The 15,436-nt window shown below is 58.8% G+C and overlaps 4 protein-coding genes across 4 annotated transcripts; all 4 read right to left on the bottom strand.

Annotated features, from left to right (window-relative positions):
* Positions 1 to 452: 452 nt before the first annotated feature.
* LMJF_18_0640 (putative serine/threonine kinase-like protein) lies at positions 453 to 1,268 on the bottom strand (the record flags this gene model as incomplete). The annotated part of the gene is made up of 1 exon (XM_001682419.1): positions 453 to 1,268. The coding sequence occupies one exon, from the start codon at positions 1,266 to 1,268 to the stop codon at positions 453 to 455; it is 816 nt and encodes a 271-aa protein (XP_001682471.1).
* Positions 1,269 to 1,974: 706 nt separating this feature from the next.
* LMJF_18_0630 (hypothetical protein) lies at positions 1,975 to 3,663 on the bottom strand (the record flags this gene model as incomplete). Its single annotated transcript, XM_001682418.1, has 1 exon — positions 1,975 to 3,663. The coding sequence occupies one exon, from the start codon at positions 3,661 to 3,663 to the stop codon at positions 1,975 to 1,977; it is 1,689 nt and encodes a 562-aa protein (XP_001682470.1).
* A 2,675-nt stretch (positions 3,664 to 6,338) lies between these two features.
* Positions 6,339 to 6,983, bottom strand: LMJF_18_0620 (putative 60S ribosomal protein L10a; the record flags this gene model as incomplete). Its single annotated transcript, XM_001682417.1, has 1 exon — positions 6,339 to 6,983. One exon carries the CDS (start codon positions 6,981 to 6,983, stop codon positions 6,339 to 6,341), a length of 645 nt encoding a protein of 214 aa, XP_001682469.1.
* Positions 6,984 to 8,353: 1,370 nt separating this feature from the next.
* On the bottom strand, positions 8,354 to 10,150 carry LMJF_18_0610 (putative ATP-dependent zinc metallopeptidase; the record flags this gene model as incomplete). Its single annotated transcript, XM_001682416.1, has 1 exon — positions 8,354 to 10,150. The coding sequence occupies one exon, from the start codon at positions 10,148 to 10,150 to the stop codon at positions 8,354 to 8,356; it is 1,797 nt and encodes a 598-aa protein (XP_001682468.1).
* Between the last annotated feature and the right edge of the window lie 5,286 nt (positions 10,151 to 15,436).

The raw sequence follows: 15,436 nt of genomic DNA, 5'->3' as shown, positions 1-15,436 counted from the left end.
TTTCAGAGAATGACGTTGTAAGGGGGTGAGAAGGTGAGGTAGCAAAACAGGGACAGTGCAGAGCTGTGCGCCGGAAGCGCGGGGTGAGGGGTGGTGGTAGTGACGGTGGCGGGAATGTGTGCGGACGACGCGGCATGTGACACACGCCCACACGCAAATATCAAAAAGACATGTAAAAGGAAAAAGGGTGACCGCAGGCCATGAGAAGGATGTGCGCGAAGATGCACGTCGAGAGATCCGCACGTACGTGCGCAAGGATTGGGGGAGGGAGGAGAGGGGCTTGGGAGAGATAGATAGGTTCTTTGTCGACATAACAGGCTCCCCAAGTCGGGAAGATGACAACAGGATGAGCAGGATGATAGTTAAGGTTGAAAAGAACCGACATATCATGTCGATCACACTTTCTATGGGCTTCATTTCCCTTTCCGATCCCCTCCGTGATCTGCTACATCTTACGTGGAGAGTAGCCTCGGATTCCAGTCAATCTGGAACCAAGGGTGGTTGATGACATCCTCCATTGAGATGCGCTTGCGCGGGTCGACGGTCAGCATGCGCGCGACGAGGTCCTTGGCAGGGTCGCTGATGTGACGGATCATTTGATAGTCGCCACGCTCGATCTTGCCAAGAAGAACGTTCATGTTCCGATCCTCGAAGGGCAGACGTCCTGCCAGCATCACGTACAGCACCACACCGCAGCTCCAGATGTCCGCCGAGAGTCCGTTGTAGCCGCGCTCCATGAGCACCTCCGGCGCAACGTAGTTTGGCGTGCCGCAGATGGTCTGCAGCAGCACATCCTGCTGGAGGTTGCTGAGTCCAAAGTCGGAAATCTTCAGTGTGCCGTTCGCGTCGAGCAACAGGTTCTCCGGCTTCAGGTCGCGGTGGGCGAAGCCCTTCGAGTGACAGTAGTACATGCCCGCGATGAGCTGGTGGAAGTACCGACGCGCTGTGGGCTCGTCGAAGCGCTTGGCGGCTACAATTTTGTCAAACAGCTCGCCGCCTGTGACCAGCTCGAGGACTAGGTAGTAATGGTTAGAGGACTGGAGCACCTCCTGGAGTTTCACCACGTTCTGCTGGCGCAGACTGCGCATGATGGCGACTTCGCGGAGCATCTGGTCTTCCATGTTCTCCTTCTTTAGGCGGCGCTTGTCCACGATCTTGATGGCCCATGTGCGGCCTTGCGGATCGGTGCCCAGTCGCACCTTCGAGAAGTTGCCGGAGCCGATCTGCTTGCCCAGCGTGTACTGGCCCACCATGACAGATGGGTCCATGGCTGCTGTTGCCTGTAGTTGCTTGTTCGTGTATGTGGTTTTGGTGACTGTCCTCGAAGACGTCACTCAAACATGTGAAGAGGAGGGGGGGGGGAGGATGAGAAGGTGTCGTAGTGATGGTGGCGCCGACGAAACAGTTCTCGAGAGAGGTCGAGGAGGAGAGCTTGCGTTTGCACGCACAAGCCGGAGAGAGAGAGAGAGAGCACGAGAATAGAAACACAAAGAGCGAGTGAGAGACTGCGAGGGAATGACGGTGCGTGAGCGGAGGCGCCAGGCGACCAAAGAAAAGCACACAGATCAAACACGTTGCCGCGGAGCGTAGCAGCGGGGAGCGCGTGACAAAACCGATGAAGAGAGGGCGAGTGGGGGGAGGGTAGGTGACTTTCGCAGCACAAGAAAGCAGCCAACGTGGGCGCCGCATTGTGTGCCATGCAAACAACCTCGCGCGGGTGCTAAGCAAAGTGCGACGTGGCACACATGCAGATCCACGCCTACCCCGTCACGCATACAGCGCAAGAGCAGACGACCTTCGCATACGCGCTGGCATTGACCTGTCGAGTCGGGCTCCAGCGAAGCGGAAATGGAGGTGGCGTCCAACGGGGAAGGGGAGCGTGTGGTACAGAAAGAGAGAGAGAGACAGAGACAGACAGAGCAACGCAACGCTGCGTAGCCATCCACGCATCCGCGTGCACACAAAGATGTAGCATCATGGAGTGCGCGCCTCCCTGTTCGCAGCAGCGGCACCCGCAAGTAGGTATGCACGCGAGGCGGCCCGCTCCGCGAGGATACGGCGCACAACGCCGTCCAGCACTATATCCTCCTCGACATTGGGCCATTGCCCTTTCAGTGGGGTGCTGCGCTGCACATCGTGAATGGCGCTGCGATGCATCACCTGCTGCCGGAGCGCCCGCCGCGTATCACGCCAGAGGCGCAGCGTCGCATCCATGTCAGCGAGCAGAGGCGTTGACTTAGTGCTTCCCGCAGCAGCTTTCCAGTCCATTGGCGAGGTGCTACTCGAGTGCGAGGGCTCGAGGTCGTGCAGACGTCTCTGCAGACGAGTGCACAGTCCCTCTTGCAAGTCGCGCAGACTGCAGTTGTTCACGTCACGGCAGCGATAATCTGCGCCGGGTCGCGGTTGGCTCGCTTGCTGGGACTCCTTCGTAAGCGAAGAGGCGGCGCTCTGCGCCGTGGCAAGAAAACGCGTGCAGGGGTTCCCGGCTCGGTGTGCTACTGTCGAGTAACGCTCAGCACGGCGGTGCATGGCCGCCTCAGGCCCCCGGCTGAAGAAACCCGAGGAGAAGAGCGACGACAGTGACGGGCGACACGGCGGAGAGTCTGGCCGGTGCTGCGTGTTAGCGATGACATCAGCATCGGTCGTGCAGTGAGCGCTACTGGAGTAGCTCTCGCGCCTCGCGTGCACTCTTGCCAGCAGCTGCTGCTGAGGTGCCGAGACCGGGTGGCACCGTCGAGGAGGCTCGTTCAGATCGACCGCCCATGCCGGGGAGGTGGGGCACTGGTGAGAAAGAGCCGCAAGATTGCTGTCGCTACGCGTGTCGCTTGTCATCGATGGACGCGCTGAAGATGCACGCGGTACGCGCGGCGGCTCCATCTCAGAGCGCGCGTGTGGCGCAGGAGAGGTGCACGATGACGAGGAAGGATACCGCAGGCGGAAATTAGTCTGGAACGGCGAAGCAGCATCGCTCCGAACTAGATCTTGATGCGCTCCATGCGGCGGGGGATGCCACGGAGTCCATGCAGACCGACACGTGCGAGTGGGCGACGATGTCGCACAGCTACCCCTCTCTGCCGCCGAGGCGTGCATTACGTAGGCTTTTCGGTGTCCGCCTTCGCCACCCTCCGCGGTGCCGTCGTACAACCTGCGGTCACCGTACGCCGCTACCGCGACGGACGTGTCCTTGCCGGCCTCCAATGAGCGAGCCAACGTGGGCCAGTATTCCTCTCGAACACCTGCTTCGCTCTCCTCCTCCGATGCGCGGTGTGCCGGCCGCTGCTGCTGCCGCGGTGATGTCGCCGGCAACTGTGAAGCGGAGGTAAAAAGGGGGTGCCACGGTGACTCCGCCGCCTCCACAGAGGAAGCGGGCGGTGTGCGAGCGAGCACATCATGTGCCAGTGGCGACGGAGAGCGACATGCAAGAGGGCGGGGTGGTGGCCCCAGCGAGGGAGTGGTTTTCAGGGGCCACTTGGCAGCTGCCGCACGCGGTTGCGGATGCGGGTGCTTCAACGTAGAAATGGAGCCGTCTGCTTGAGATTCACCGAGTTGTCGCCTCTTCGCTTGCTGGTGAGACAGGAGCAGCAGCGCACTCTTCGTGGGCCGCACCTGCGGCGCCTTGGACGGTGGTTTGCGGTTGCAGATGCTATCGATGTAGGCTCGCATCCTAAATGACAAGGGCGGTGAGAGCAGCGGGAACCCGAGCGGCAATAAGGAGGAAGCGACTACGTGGCAGTACCGCGACGATGGAGGACTGAAAAAAAAGGTGTGTGTGTGTGTGTGGGTGGGGGGGAGCAGGTGGATAGAGAGGGAGCACAGAGCTAGCCGCAACGCACCAATCGAAACACACACAACACAAACAGTATACGATGCTGTAAAGGTTTGGCTGGTCGACGGCTAGCACGCACAAAGAGGAGTCAGGGGCGTGATCGAAGAAGAAAAACAAGTAACAGAAGGAGAGTGCGAGTAACAGCGGTGGCAGCATTCTTGCTGCTCATGCACATGGGCAGAGAGATCTATGGGTTCGCGGCATCAAGTGGAATGCACACGTTCGAAGGCATGCTTGGAGGAGCGATGCCGACGATAAGAAGAGATGCCACTGCCTGTCCGTCGCCGAGGAAAATGAAAACAGTGTGTGCAAGAGGAGTGTGGAGAGCAAGAGAAGCGACACCGCAGGCAAATATGAGCTTATCAAGCGTAGGGGGAGGGGGGGGGGAGGCAGGGAGAAGTGATAACGCCGAAGAGAAGACGGAGGCGTGCGCTGAGTAGAGAAAGAGAGAGCTATACATATACCGATTCAGATGCATCGAGCTCTTGACAAGGAAACGGTCGCACACGAGAGGGGTTTGTATATTCCTCAATCCTCCCTCTCCCGCCCCACCTCGCCTGGCGTGTGTGCGTCCGGGACGCGTGCTGCAGCGTGCTTGGAGATAACAGAACAGCGGCATCCCGACCGCCACAGGGAGATGGCAGAGTTTTGCCAGCACTCCTGTCTGCCTCTATCCGACTTTTGAGGGGCTTTCATGTCGAAATCACTTGAAATAATGACAGCACGCACAGAATATCAGGAAGATGACGTGGAGGGGGAGGGGGAGGGTGCGTCCCCGGCAGACAACCACGCATCCACGCGCATTTGGTGGCACAAATGGGCCACCAAATGATGGCCCGCTCTCTCACCCGCCGACCTAGTCTGCCTGCTTCGCGTTTTCGCTCGCTCCCCTCTCTCTAGTTCAATCGCCGTCGTTGCTCAGACGCGATCAAGAGATAGAGAGACGAGCACAAAGAGTGAGAGGGGTGGTGCCCAGCACATAGATGCACGCACGTCGATGTCTGTGGGGCTTCGCCCCCCTCCCGTCTCCATGTCCGCTGATACAGATGATGTAGCGTGGAAGTGTGCGAAACAAGAAAAGCACGAAAACAAAAGAGTGGGTGGGTTGCCTTAAGCTCAGAGTTGGTCCGCCAGGGGCAAGGAGGGGGGGGGGACGGTGGTAGTGGTGGTGTTGGGGGGGGGGGGAGGGTCTGCTGGATCGGCGCTGCCGTTGTTTGTTGGCGTTTCCTCTAACGTCGTACGTGATTACGAGATGCCGGGGCGTGCTTCGCTCCTTTCGACCGCACCACACGCCTCCTCCCCCTCGCATCGCCGCCACTGCGCAGTACCAAATTCCCTCTTCGCCCATAAAAGGAACGCACACCCGAACCCCACCCATCTCTGCTACCCATGCGAGAACGCAACGAGAACACAGTGGGAGAGGTGCAGATGAGAAGGGGGGGGGGGCGGGGCGGCAGGCGGGGAAGCATTGTGGCAGTGGGGAAGACGAGGGAGAGGGAGCGTTGAGGACGAGAACGGAGGAGAGGACGCTATATTGAGAAGCACATCAACGTACATACACACACCTACACCTACACCCACACCCACCCACCCACACCCACACCCACCCACCCACACACACACACTTGAAAAAGAAAGTAACAGAAAACATAGCCGTTACGAGTTGGACGGAGGTGGAAGAGAAGAGCCAAAAACAAAAAGAAAGAGAGAAACGCAAGATGAGGCGACACAACACTCCGAGAGCGGAGAGCGGACGGGGAAGGCGGTGAGGAAGGATGGATGCAATCGATGTGACCGTCTCGCCGCCGCCGCCCCACCCGGCCCTCGCTCGCTCTCTCTCTCTCCTGCGCTGCACTGCATTCATTCGTTTTGTGTTTCGGTCCATCTAAGGCACTCTCCTAGTATAGAGACGGTAATGCTCGTCTTTCGGTTGTTTCGCTTCTCTCCCCACTGCTGGTTGTTGTTGCCGCCTCCGCCGATGCGGCTGCGTCGTCGTAGCCGACACAGCACGCACACATATGTCTACACACCCACGCGTACCGGCACGGCAAATGCTGCGGACAATGGCGAACAAGCAGCGCCGAGCAAAACGCGAAAGCGAAAGGTTGAAGCAACGACCGCGACATCCTCGACGAACTCTCCCTGATGATGGCAGCGGAGAGAGACAGACAGACAAGCATCCACTTCCCTTAAGCCCTATTTAAGAGTAAATCTGCTTCTTTTTTAACGAAGGAAACCTTTTTCACCCTCGTTGCGTGGTGCCAGAGAGACACGCGCATCCCTGTCTCGGCGCACCGGCACCGCCGCAACAACAAAACGCAAAAACAACAAAGAAACGGACGAGACGTCGCCGGCACAAAAAAAAGAGCGCACGGACATGCACGCGTGCGCTCACATCCGGTTCGCGCACCGCGTCAGGTGTTGATGCGAAGGGGGTGCTGGGCAAGCCAAAGACGCCGAAAACCCTCAACAACAAGAGAAGCCTCTGCGACTCGCCCAGACTCTGGCCTGCCTAATAGATGCGCTGCGGCTTGCCCATCGTCGACTTGATGTACGCCGACTTCAGGTTCTGCCAGTTCTTCTTCAGCAGTGACACGAGGAAGTTGATCGCCATCGTGACGTTCTGGCGGAGCTGCTCCTCGCTCATCTCCATGTGGCCGACGCAGGTGCCAAGGCACAGCACCTTCTTCAGCTGGAACTTCACGGTCGAGCGCAGCTCCACGATCTTGTCTGCGAGCGACTCGCTGGGCGAGCACACCGTCGGAAACTTGCCCATACGGTGCATGTGCGGGCCCACCAGACGTGGCACAGTCTTGATGATCGACTCAGAGCACAGGAAGGCGTCGTACTGGTTGCACATCTTCTTCACCAGCTTCTTGTTCTTGTTGAGCTTCTTCAGCTCCTCCTGGTTCATGGTCGGCACACCCTCCTTCTTGGCGATATCCTCGTGCACGAGGTCGCACAGCAGGCACACCGTCATGCGCGGGCGGCACACGTTCGGCAGCTTCAGGGAACCAGAGAAACGCTTATCCTTCTGGGGGTCGTAGTTCTTCAGGTTGACCTGGAGATCGACGCTCTCCTTGAACTTGCGCTCCTTGTCCACCTTCAGGACGGCCTGGATGGCCTCCATCAGGGTCTGCGGGGCGATTTTGGACATGCTGGTGACGCGGCAGATGCACGCGCTTGTGACTACGAATGCGTGGGCAGGTGCGTGCGCCGCTGACAGCGAGCAGCAAGCGAGTAAGCGAGGGCGAGAGAGAGAGAGAGAGCAGCAAACAAACAACGCGAGGCGTTCTTAGTGGATTACAGGGAAGGGAGGAAAGGCGGGAAGCACAAAAACAAAACAACAACGGGGGCTTTGGGAGGAAGGGAAGGGAAGGGAAGGAAAGGGGGGTTCTGCGAGGAGCTACACTGGACTCTGCTACTTCTGGATTCTTATCAGTATGCGGTGTGCGTTGTGGCTCTCTTCATGAGCGTTTTCTGTGGCGCGAAAGGCAACTCTGTGCGTGTGTGTGCGCGCGCGTGTGAAAGGTATCGGGAGAGAGACGGTGAGAGGGCGGGGGAGGGCGGAATAGACACACAGTAGAGGGAGAAAGGGGCAGGAGGACGGCGAGCGAGCGTGTGCGCGCGTCGCTTTGTGGCTTCTCTTCTGCCTTTCAGAGGCATCGGAGAGGTGCATGCCCCGCCGATCATGATCGGCAGGCGAACAGGCGATGATGGAGGATAAGCACACACGCAAACACACACACACACACAGGTACGCGAGTGTGCATATGGAGACGATCGTGGGTTTTGTGAAGTAATGGAGAAAGAATGGGGCGTGTATGTGCGTTGCAGGAATAACTTGACAAGGAGCGACAGTGTCTAAAGGAACGACACACAGACAGATACAAGAGGATGACCGTGTGCGCGTAAGCATATTTGGGATGGGGCGGGAGGCTCGATGGAGGGGGAGGGGGGAAGGTGAGGGACAGAAGAGAATGAAGTGCCTTGAGCGCAACGCATCACACATGTACTTCACGCACGCCTTCTGGATTCTCCTCCGGGCATGTGAGCACCTGCCCTCTCTTTGCCTCGCCTTTCGTTACCCTTCTCCACTCCCCTTCGCTATCGCACGCTTACTCTTCTCCCGTGCTCAGTGTCGGCCCTGCCGCGCAACACACGAATAGACACACCAGCCAACCACAAACGTGCAGGTGTGCCCTTCAACGACACCACACACACACACACACACACACACACACACACGTACACCCGCTGCGTACAACAAAACAAACGCCACATGCCGAGCAACGACGCTTACGACTGCGATGACAGTGAAGTAAGGCAACAGCAAGAAAAAAAAACAAAGAACAGCCAGACGCGCGTGCGCCACCTCCAAAACCTGAGGTTGTGTTTGCAGCGCGTGCGTCTGATGCGTTGTGTGGGGAAGACAACCACGAGAAATGAGCGCAGCCCAGCGAGAGAACATGCACACACGTAGGAGAGCAGGTAAGCCCTCCGTTTGCTGTCCCTCTCACCTCATCACTAATACACTCCCGCAATGCTCGGTGTCGCCACCGCTGCCGCCGCAGGGCCAACGGTCGCGGTAATCTCGGCGTAGCTGCCGGTCACCTCGATGACCTTTTGCACAATGTCCTCCACCGTCGGCGTCGACGGCCGCGGGCCCCAGAGTTCCTCAATGTCGCGAGTCGACAGCTCCTTCTTCTCCAGTAGTGCCTTCACCATAATCTCCATTTTGTCCTTGTGACGCTTGACGATGTCCACGGCGGTGGAGTGGGCGGCTGCAAGCAGCTTCTGCGCCTCCAGTTCGGCGCGGTACTGGGCTTCGTTGGAAAAAGTCGTGAAGTCACGCCCTGCTCGAGTGTAATCAGGGTGGTACGACAGCAGCCCCGTGTGTGTGCTCATGCCAAACGCCAGCATCTGCTTGAGCGCCACATCCGTGGCCCGCTGCAAGTCGTCCATCGCACCGGCCGACACGTCGCCTAGCATCACCTCCTCTGCGGCGCGGCCGCCGAGCATGACCACCATGTCGGCGAAGAGCGTCGCGTTTGTTTGATATTCGTGAAACTCAGTCCCGGCGCGCTGTGTGTAGCCCATCGCGTGCCCGCGCGGGGTGACGCTGATCTTCAAAACTTTCTGCACAATCGGTAGCATCCATGCCGTCAGGGCGTGGCCGGCTTCGTGAATCGCGGTGCGGCGAGCCGATTGGTCGCTCTGGCGATTGCGGTGCTTGCGGCCCATCAGCGTGTTGTCCAGTGCCTCCAGCAGATCCGGCAGCTGCACGAGCGGCTTACCGGCTATTCCGCTCTGCAGTGCCGCCTCGTTTACGACTGTGGCTACCGTGGCCGGCGACAGCCCTGGCGTGAGGTCCGCCAGCTGATCTGCCAGCGCCTTGTTGCTCACGCTGGTGTCTAGCGCCAGCTCCTTGCCGCCCTCGTCCTTTGTACGGCCGTTAGGGTCACCGGTGCAGATGCGGTTGAGATAGTGCTCGAAGAGCTCGCGACGGGCGGAGAGGTCGGGCATCTCGATGGCAATTTTTCGGTCGAAGCGGCCCTCTCGCAGCAGGGCCTTGTCGATGTTGTCCTGGAAATTCGTGGCCGCCAGCACAACAATGGGGTCGGCGCTCGTGCTGAGCCCATCCAACTCGGCGAGCAGCTGGTTGATGGTGCGGTTCTCCTCGCTGCTGACGGAGCCGCCCTGCTTGCCAGCGCGTGAGCCGATGGCGTCGATTTCGTCGATGAAGATGATCGCCGGCGCGGCCGCCCGCGCTTCCTCGAAGAGCTCGCGCACCCGCTTGGGGCCACTCCCACCTATGAGCTCAATAAAGTCCGCACCGTTGCAGCTGAAGAAAGCCACATTCGCTTCACCGGCGACGGCCTTGGCCAGCAGTGTCTTGCCTGTGCCGGGTTCCCCCGTCAGCAGACACCCCTTCGGCAGTCGCGCCCCGAGCCGAGTGAACTTGTTCGGTTCTGTGAGGAAGTCGACGTACTGTCGCACCTCCGCCTTCGCCTCCGGGAGGCCGACAACGTCGGCGAACCTTGTACCCTTTACGTCGACGCGAAACTGCCGCTTCTTAATCGGCATCATCTGCTCCATCATGCTCGTGAAAGGGTTGCCGCTGCCGCTGGCGGATCCGCTGCCGAGCGGACTGCCTAGCGAGACACGGCGCATATACATCCATGCCAGCAAGAAGGGCACGCCGAGCCATACGATGGGGCCGAGGGCGGGCCGTATCCAGTTTTCCTCTGTTGCCCTGCGATGCCGCTCCGCGTCGTTGACGCCCCGTTGGTATTCGGGGCTCTGCGTATCGGTGAAGGACATCTCCGTGAAGACGAGGAGGAAGAGGGGGGGGGAACACTCAAGCCGAGAAGTCGCAGCGACTTTTTCAATTTATCGCTGGCGCAGATTGTCGATGGGCGCAACGAGAGCCAGAGCGATTACGTGCCGCGGGTAACTGATCGAAGGTCAAGGAATAGAGAAGGTGGGGTCGGATAGGGAGAACAGAGCGGGGGGGGGTAGGGGGGGGGGGCTGTACTGCCAGTGTTTTCATGAGTAAGCGGGAGCGCGTGCGTCAGTCAAGCAGCACGCGGCGGTTTGAAACGCTCCGAATTCGTTGGCCAAAATACGAAGGAGGGGGCGCACGTGTATGCGGATGTGACCTTCGATGTTGTGCGCAGCGCCGAAAGCAGCAGCAACAACAGCAGGTGCCGGACACACGTCCAAAACACAGACAAGCAGCACCCACCACTACCACCACCACCGCAAAGGCAGGGAGGGTGAATGCGTGGCACGACGAGCACGAAAGGGTGGGCGGGCGAAGAGGGAGGGGGAGAGGTGGCAGAAAGCAGTGGTGGTAGCGAAAGGGAAGAGGGTGGGGTGACGGCGGAGGGCAGTGAAACCGTTGATATGCACAGACGACGGTGCTGCTCATGATGACGACGATGGGAGGGCGGCAACACCACGTAGCGTGCCGAGGTAAATGGGAGGAAGCCAACGAAGGAAAAACAAGCCGAGAGAGAAAGCAGACAGGTAGGGAGGCCGAGAAGGGAGTGAGGTGGATGCTGGGCGTTGGTGAGACTTTGTGCGAGTAGGAGCCGATATGGGAGCTGAATCGCTCGTCTCTGGTCACAGAGTCACAGTAATGCAGCATGGCCAGTGTAGAAAGTGCTGTTCGTCTTCTCGTTCTCCCCCTTCACCTATCGCGCCTGCGCGGCAACCATGCGTGTGCACATAAACACCCGAAGATCGACGAGGGAGAGGGGGAAGGGGGGCGTTACGGAGAGGATGGGCATGCACTCGTGCAACTGAGCCCGGCCCTGTTCCGCCCTGGCGAGAGGCGCACATACCATCTCCGGGAGCAAGGGAAGAGGCGCAGCGCTGCCAGCTCCGTCATACAGGGCGAGACGATGCATATGCCCAGTACACCGTGACGGCGGTCCTCCCCTCTGCACTTTCCGTTTGCGTCGCTGCACTGCAGCGTCGGCCGCTGCCGCTGCTCTTGTACATCGTGGGCAACACAAAACGAAACAACGGGCACGCGAGAAAATTGCTAGTCAGCGTGGATGGTGGGAAGCGGGATCACAATGACGACACGCGTGCGACTTGCCGCGCTGCTAGGTTTTTTTCGTGGCCACGGAGGGAGCGCGCCCGGCAGCCGTGGTGGGCTTCGAGGCGGCGCTGGTGTTGCTCTTGGAGGCGGAAAATCGGTTCATGGCCTGCTTCACTGCCTCTGCCAGAGCAGGCGAGGCGGAGTCGTCGGCCGGCACACTTGCACAGGTGGGCTTCGCTTTCTCAAGGCCAGGTGCCGAGGCTGGAGCATACCTACATGACGGCTTCTGGGGGTTGTTGCAGACCATGTAGGCACCAAGGAAGGCGAGCGGGTCAGGCGGGCGAACTTGCGCGACCACCTCCAACCCACGCAGCAACAGGGGGAGCATTGTGCGCTCAATGTACTGCGCATCGGGGAGAGCATACTCGGGGATTTCGTCGTCGGCGCTGGCGTCGTCTTTGCCGTATCCGGTTGCCACACCAGAAAACGTGCTTGACAGAAAGGCGGGCGAGGAGGTTCCCTTCAACCCGGCAGGTGTGCTCAGCGCCTCCTGCGCTGTTGCCGCCATCGTGCCTCTGGGCACGTCTCCCAGATGCATGCGAAGGGCGTGCATCGTCTCCGCATCCACCGCCTCGAGGGAGGCATCCGCGGCGGTGGTGCTGAACATAGACGTGTCGCTGTTGCTGTTGGGGTGGAGGGGTGGGTGGGTGGGTGGCAGAAAGCGGTGCTGCGCAGCGAGAGAGGGAAAGACGAGGAATACGTCGCACTTGGGGGCAAGAGCCTACTGCAGCGGATCTTCGCAAGGTTGCGCACGGAATCTGCGTGCTGCTTGTAAAGAAGTTCGATGGAAAGGAAGAGGGACGGACACAGACGTGAAGGCCGGAGGAGCGCTGCTGGGCAAAGGAGGGGGCGACAGCACTCGAAAAAAAAAAGCGAGTGGGCTGCTCTTGCTGCCTGCTTCCCTCTTTTCATGTAGAGGCCTATTCTTTCTTTCTCAGAGTCTGCTCCACCGCCCTCCTCCACCACGCCTCCCCTTGCCCTCTACTCATCCTCGGGGATGTGCAGGAAGAAAGGGAAGACGGCGGATGGGTGGGTGCGTGGGGCGCACGGCTAGGTCAGAGGAGACGGCAGCTTTGAGCACCGCCATCCGTTGCTGAGCGACTAGTGCCCTTGTTACTGCTTCTTGTTTTTCTTGCGGGTGCGATGCCTTCTATCCCATGGGTGCGCAGTGCATACATGCGTGCATACATATGTGTAGCAGCGTGTAGCAGTCGACGGTAGCTGTGGATGCCACTGCGACTGCCATTAACGTCGACAGGAAGGCTGTGAGATATGGAGGGGGGGGGGACAAGGGCATCGTGTCAGTTGCGTCGATGCGTTTGTGCATGCTTGTGTACCTCATGAGAGGCACACCACCCCGCCGCCGGCACTGGTACACACATCTGCGCTCACATCCGTACCTCCCCTTCCTCCTCCTCCTCCTCTCCGGCTCATGACGCACACTTACACATGCGCCGAGAGCGGGGAGGGAGGCAGGGGAGAGAAAGAAACAGCACACAAATGACGAAAAACAACAAAAAAAACAGAGACATGTTCGGACTCGGCGATGGCAGAAAGCTCAGAGATGAGAGACACACAAGGAGGGGAGGAAAGGGGAGGAGGAGGGGGGGGGGCCTTCCAATCCCCCTGCCCTTCCCTTTGCTCACCGCAGGAGCCGCTATGCACCATCACGCCGCACCATTTTTTTCTCACTTTCGTTGTCTGCTGCTCTTGATTCGCGAAGATAAAACGAGAAAAAACACAGGGGCGCCTCTCACCTCCTACTTCCCTGCGTGTAGGTGTGTGTGTGTGTGTGTGTGTGTGTGCGTGCATGCGTCGGGCACCACAAATGAACCATGACACACACACACACACACACACACACACGCGCGAAGAGAACGTGATTAGTGGTCCGGCTTGCGGCGGTACCCGCAGCCCTCCACGAGCAGCGCCTTACCACCGGTGGGGCGGCAGAGCTTCTTGGAGCAGCCCTTGCATTCCACCGACGTGGTGGCGTGGCTGTACACCACAGTCACCTGGCGGCAGCGCGGGCAGCTCACGTCCATGAAGTACGAGTTTGGACCCTGCACAAGGCGACGGCGCTTGTGCTTCATGCGCTCCGTGCGCACGGTGGGGTAGCTGAGGTCAGCGTCAAAGAAGCCCATGGTGACAAGACGAGGTGAGCGAGCACTGCGGATGTACTGTTTTTGTTGTTTGCTTGCGAAGGAAGCGCGAGGATGACGAAGAGAAAATGATCAGGCGGCAGACCGACCTGATGGGCGTTCGGAACAAAGGCACGTGTTCGCAGCAGCAGCAGCAGGAGCAGGGAGGGTGGAGGGTGTGCGAAGAGTGAGTGGCGAGTGCATGTATACACATGTGTATGCGGGTGTGTGCATGAGTGTATGCGAGAGAGAGAGAGAGATGAGAGTGCACACATACGGAGGAAGAAAGACGGTGAGGAGCATGGTGAATGGACAGGGAGATGGAGGAGGCCCTGGAACCAACCCAACTAAAGCGTTAGAAGTGCACAACAGGTGAAAAGGGGAGGAGGGAAGAGCACGATTCGGCCTTTACTCTCTTTTTCCTTCTTGCCGTGCCGTTCCGCCACATGGACTTCGCACTGTTGGCCAACTACGGCCGCCACAGCCGCTGCTGCTGCTGCGACGCGTGCTCTCACTCTTCCTCCTTCCTCCCTCGCTACTCCTTTCACTTCGTTCCTTGCAATTCGTTGGCGGGCTCTCTTTTTTTCGCTTCTTGTTTTCCCGGAAATGAACACGCCGAAGCAAGAGCGCACAGGAGCACAGAAATATAATAGGATGCGATCATGAAACACGCACACACGCACAGGCACATACTTGCTGACACAAAGACGTTGAAGAGAGGTCAAGCAAATCTAGAACCACTCAAGGGGTCGAGAGCGAGAGAGAGAGGGGAAGGGGGACACCCCGCATGCACCTCCCCGCCGCGACCCATACATACACAAACAACAACAACAGACCAGAGAACAGAGGCAGATAAAGGGCACCACCATCATCGTTGTCAGTGGGGCACACACAAACAGACGTGAGATGATAAAGGATTAGTGGGAAGAGCGCGGGTGGAGTGGGGTGGGGGAGGGGACGACGATGGTGGTGGTAGTGAATGTATTTTGTTTTCAAAGAAAGGAGCAGCGACACCCGTGTGGCTGGCCGCCTGCATCCGCTGTCCCCCTCCTCACCTCCCCCTCACCTTCCGTTGAAATAAGGTGGAGAGAAAGAGACATACACATATTTGCATCGGGTCCACTCTCCACAAGAAGTGCTTCATAGATGTGGAGTCACGAGAAAGAGGTGATGATAGCAGCTGTGATGGCAGTATTCCCTCTTACGACGATCCGAGGCCCCATAGCTGCAGAACTCGCCATAGATGTGTATATGTTTGTATATATATAAAGAGAAAAGAGCAACAGAAAGAGAGAGGATCGCCCGTGGAAACGGCTTCATAAACACAACAACGGCAAAGAGCGCATCCAAGCAATAGGCGGACGGCGTGGCGCCGAGAGGGGAAGAGCACACGGCCAAGGGTGGGGGCGGGGCAGCGGCAGGCGAAGTGGTGAGCGACAGAAGACAAGACGCAGGCGAGCTCACGCGCAATCCTCAATCAAGCACAGCGACAGAATCATTCGGACAACAGAACAGCAAGTACAACTTGAAATCGGCAGCGCTCACTGAAATACGTCATGATGACAGATGATGTGAATGGCGACGGGGGTGGTGGGAAGGTAGGTCGGCCATATATATATATATACACCAACGGGAAAGTCCAGTCACAAGCGTGATGAGCAACAAGGGAGGGAAGAGAGAGAGAGGCAGACGCCCCCCCCCCCCCCATACACACCTACACGCACACGCATGTAGACAGACAGGACCATCCAAAGCAGAGACGCCAAGCAAGAAGAGCAGCAATAATAATGGCGACGCACTTGGACACTGAAAACAGCAGCCAGGAAGGGGAGTAGAGCTGTCGACAAGGCAGGCGTA

This window comes from Leishmania major, chromosome 18 (assembly GCF_000002725.2).
Source record: "Leishmania major strain Friedlin complete genome, chromosome 18".
Lineage (NCBI taxonomy): Eukaryota > Euglenozoa > Kinetoplastea > Trypanosomatida > Trypanosomatidae > Leishmania > Leishmania major.
The sequence above is the reverse complement of the archived record's forward strand: the minus strand, read 5'-3'. Positions and strand labels throughout refer to the sequence as shown.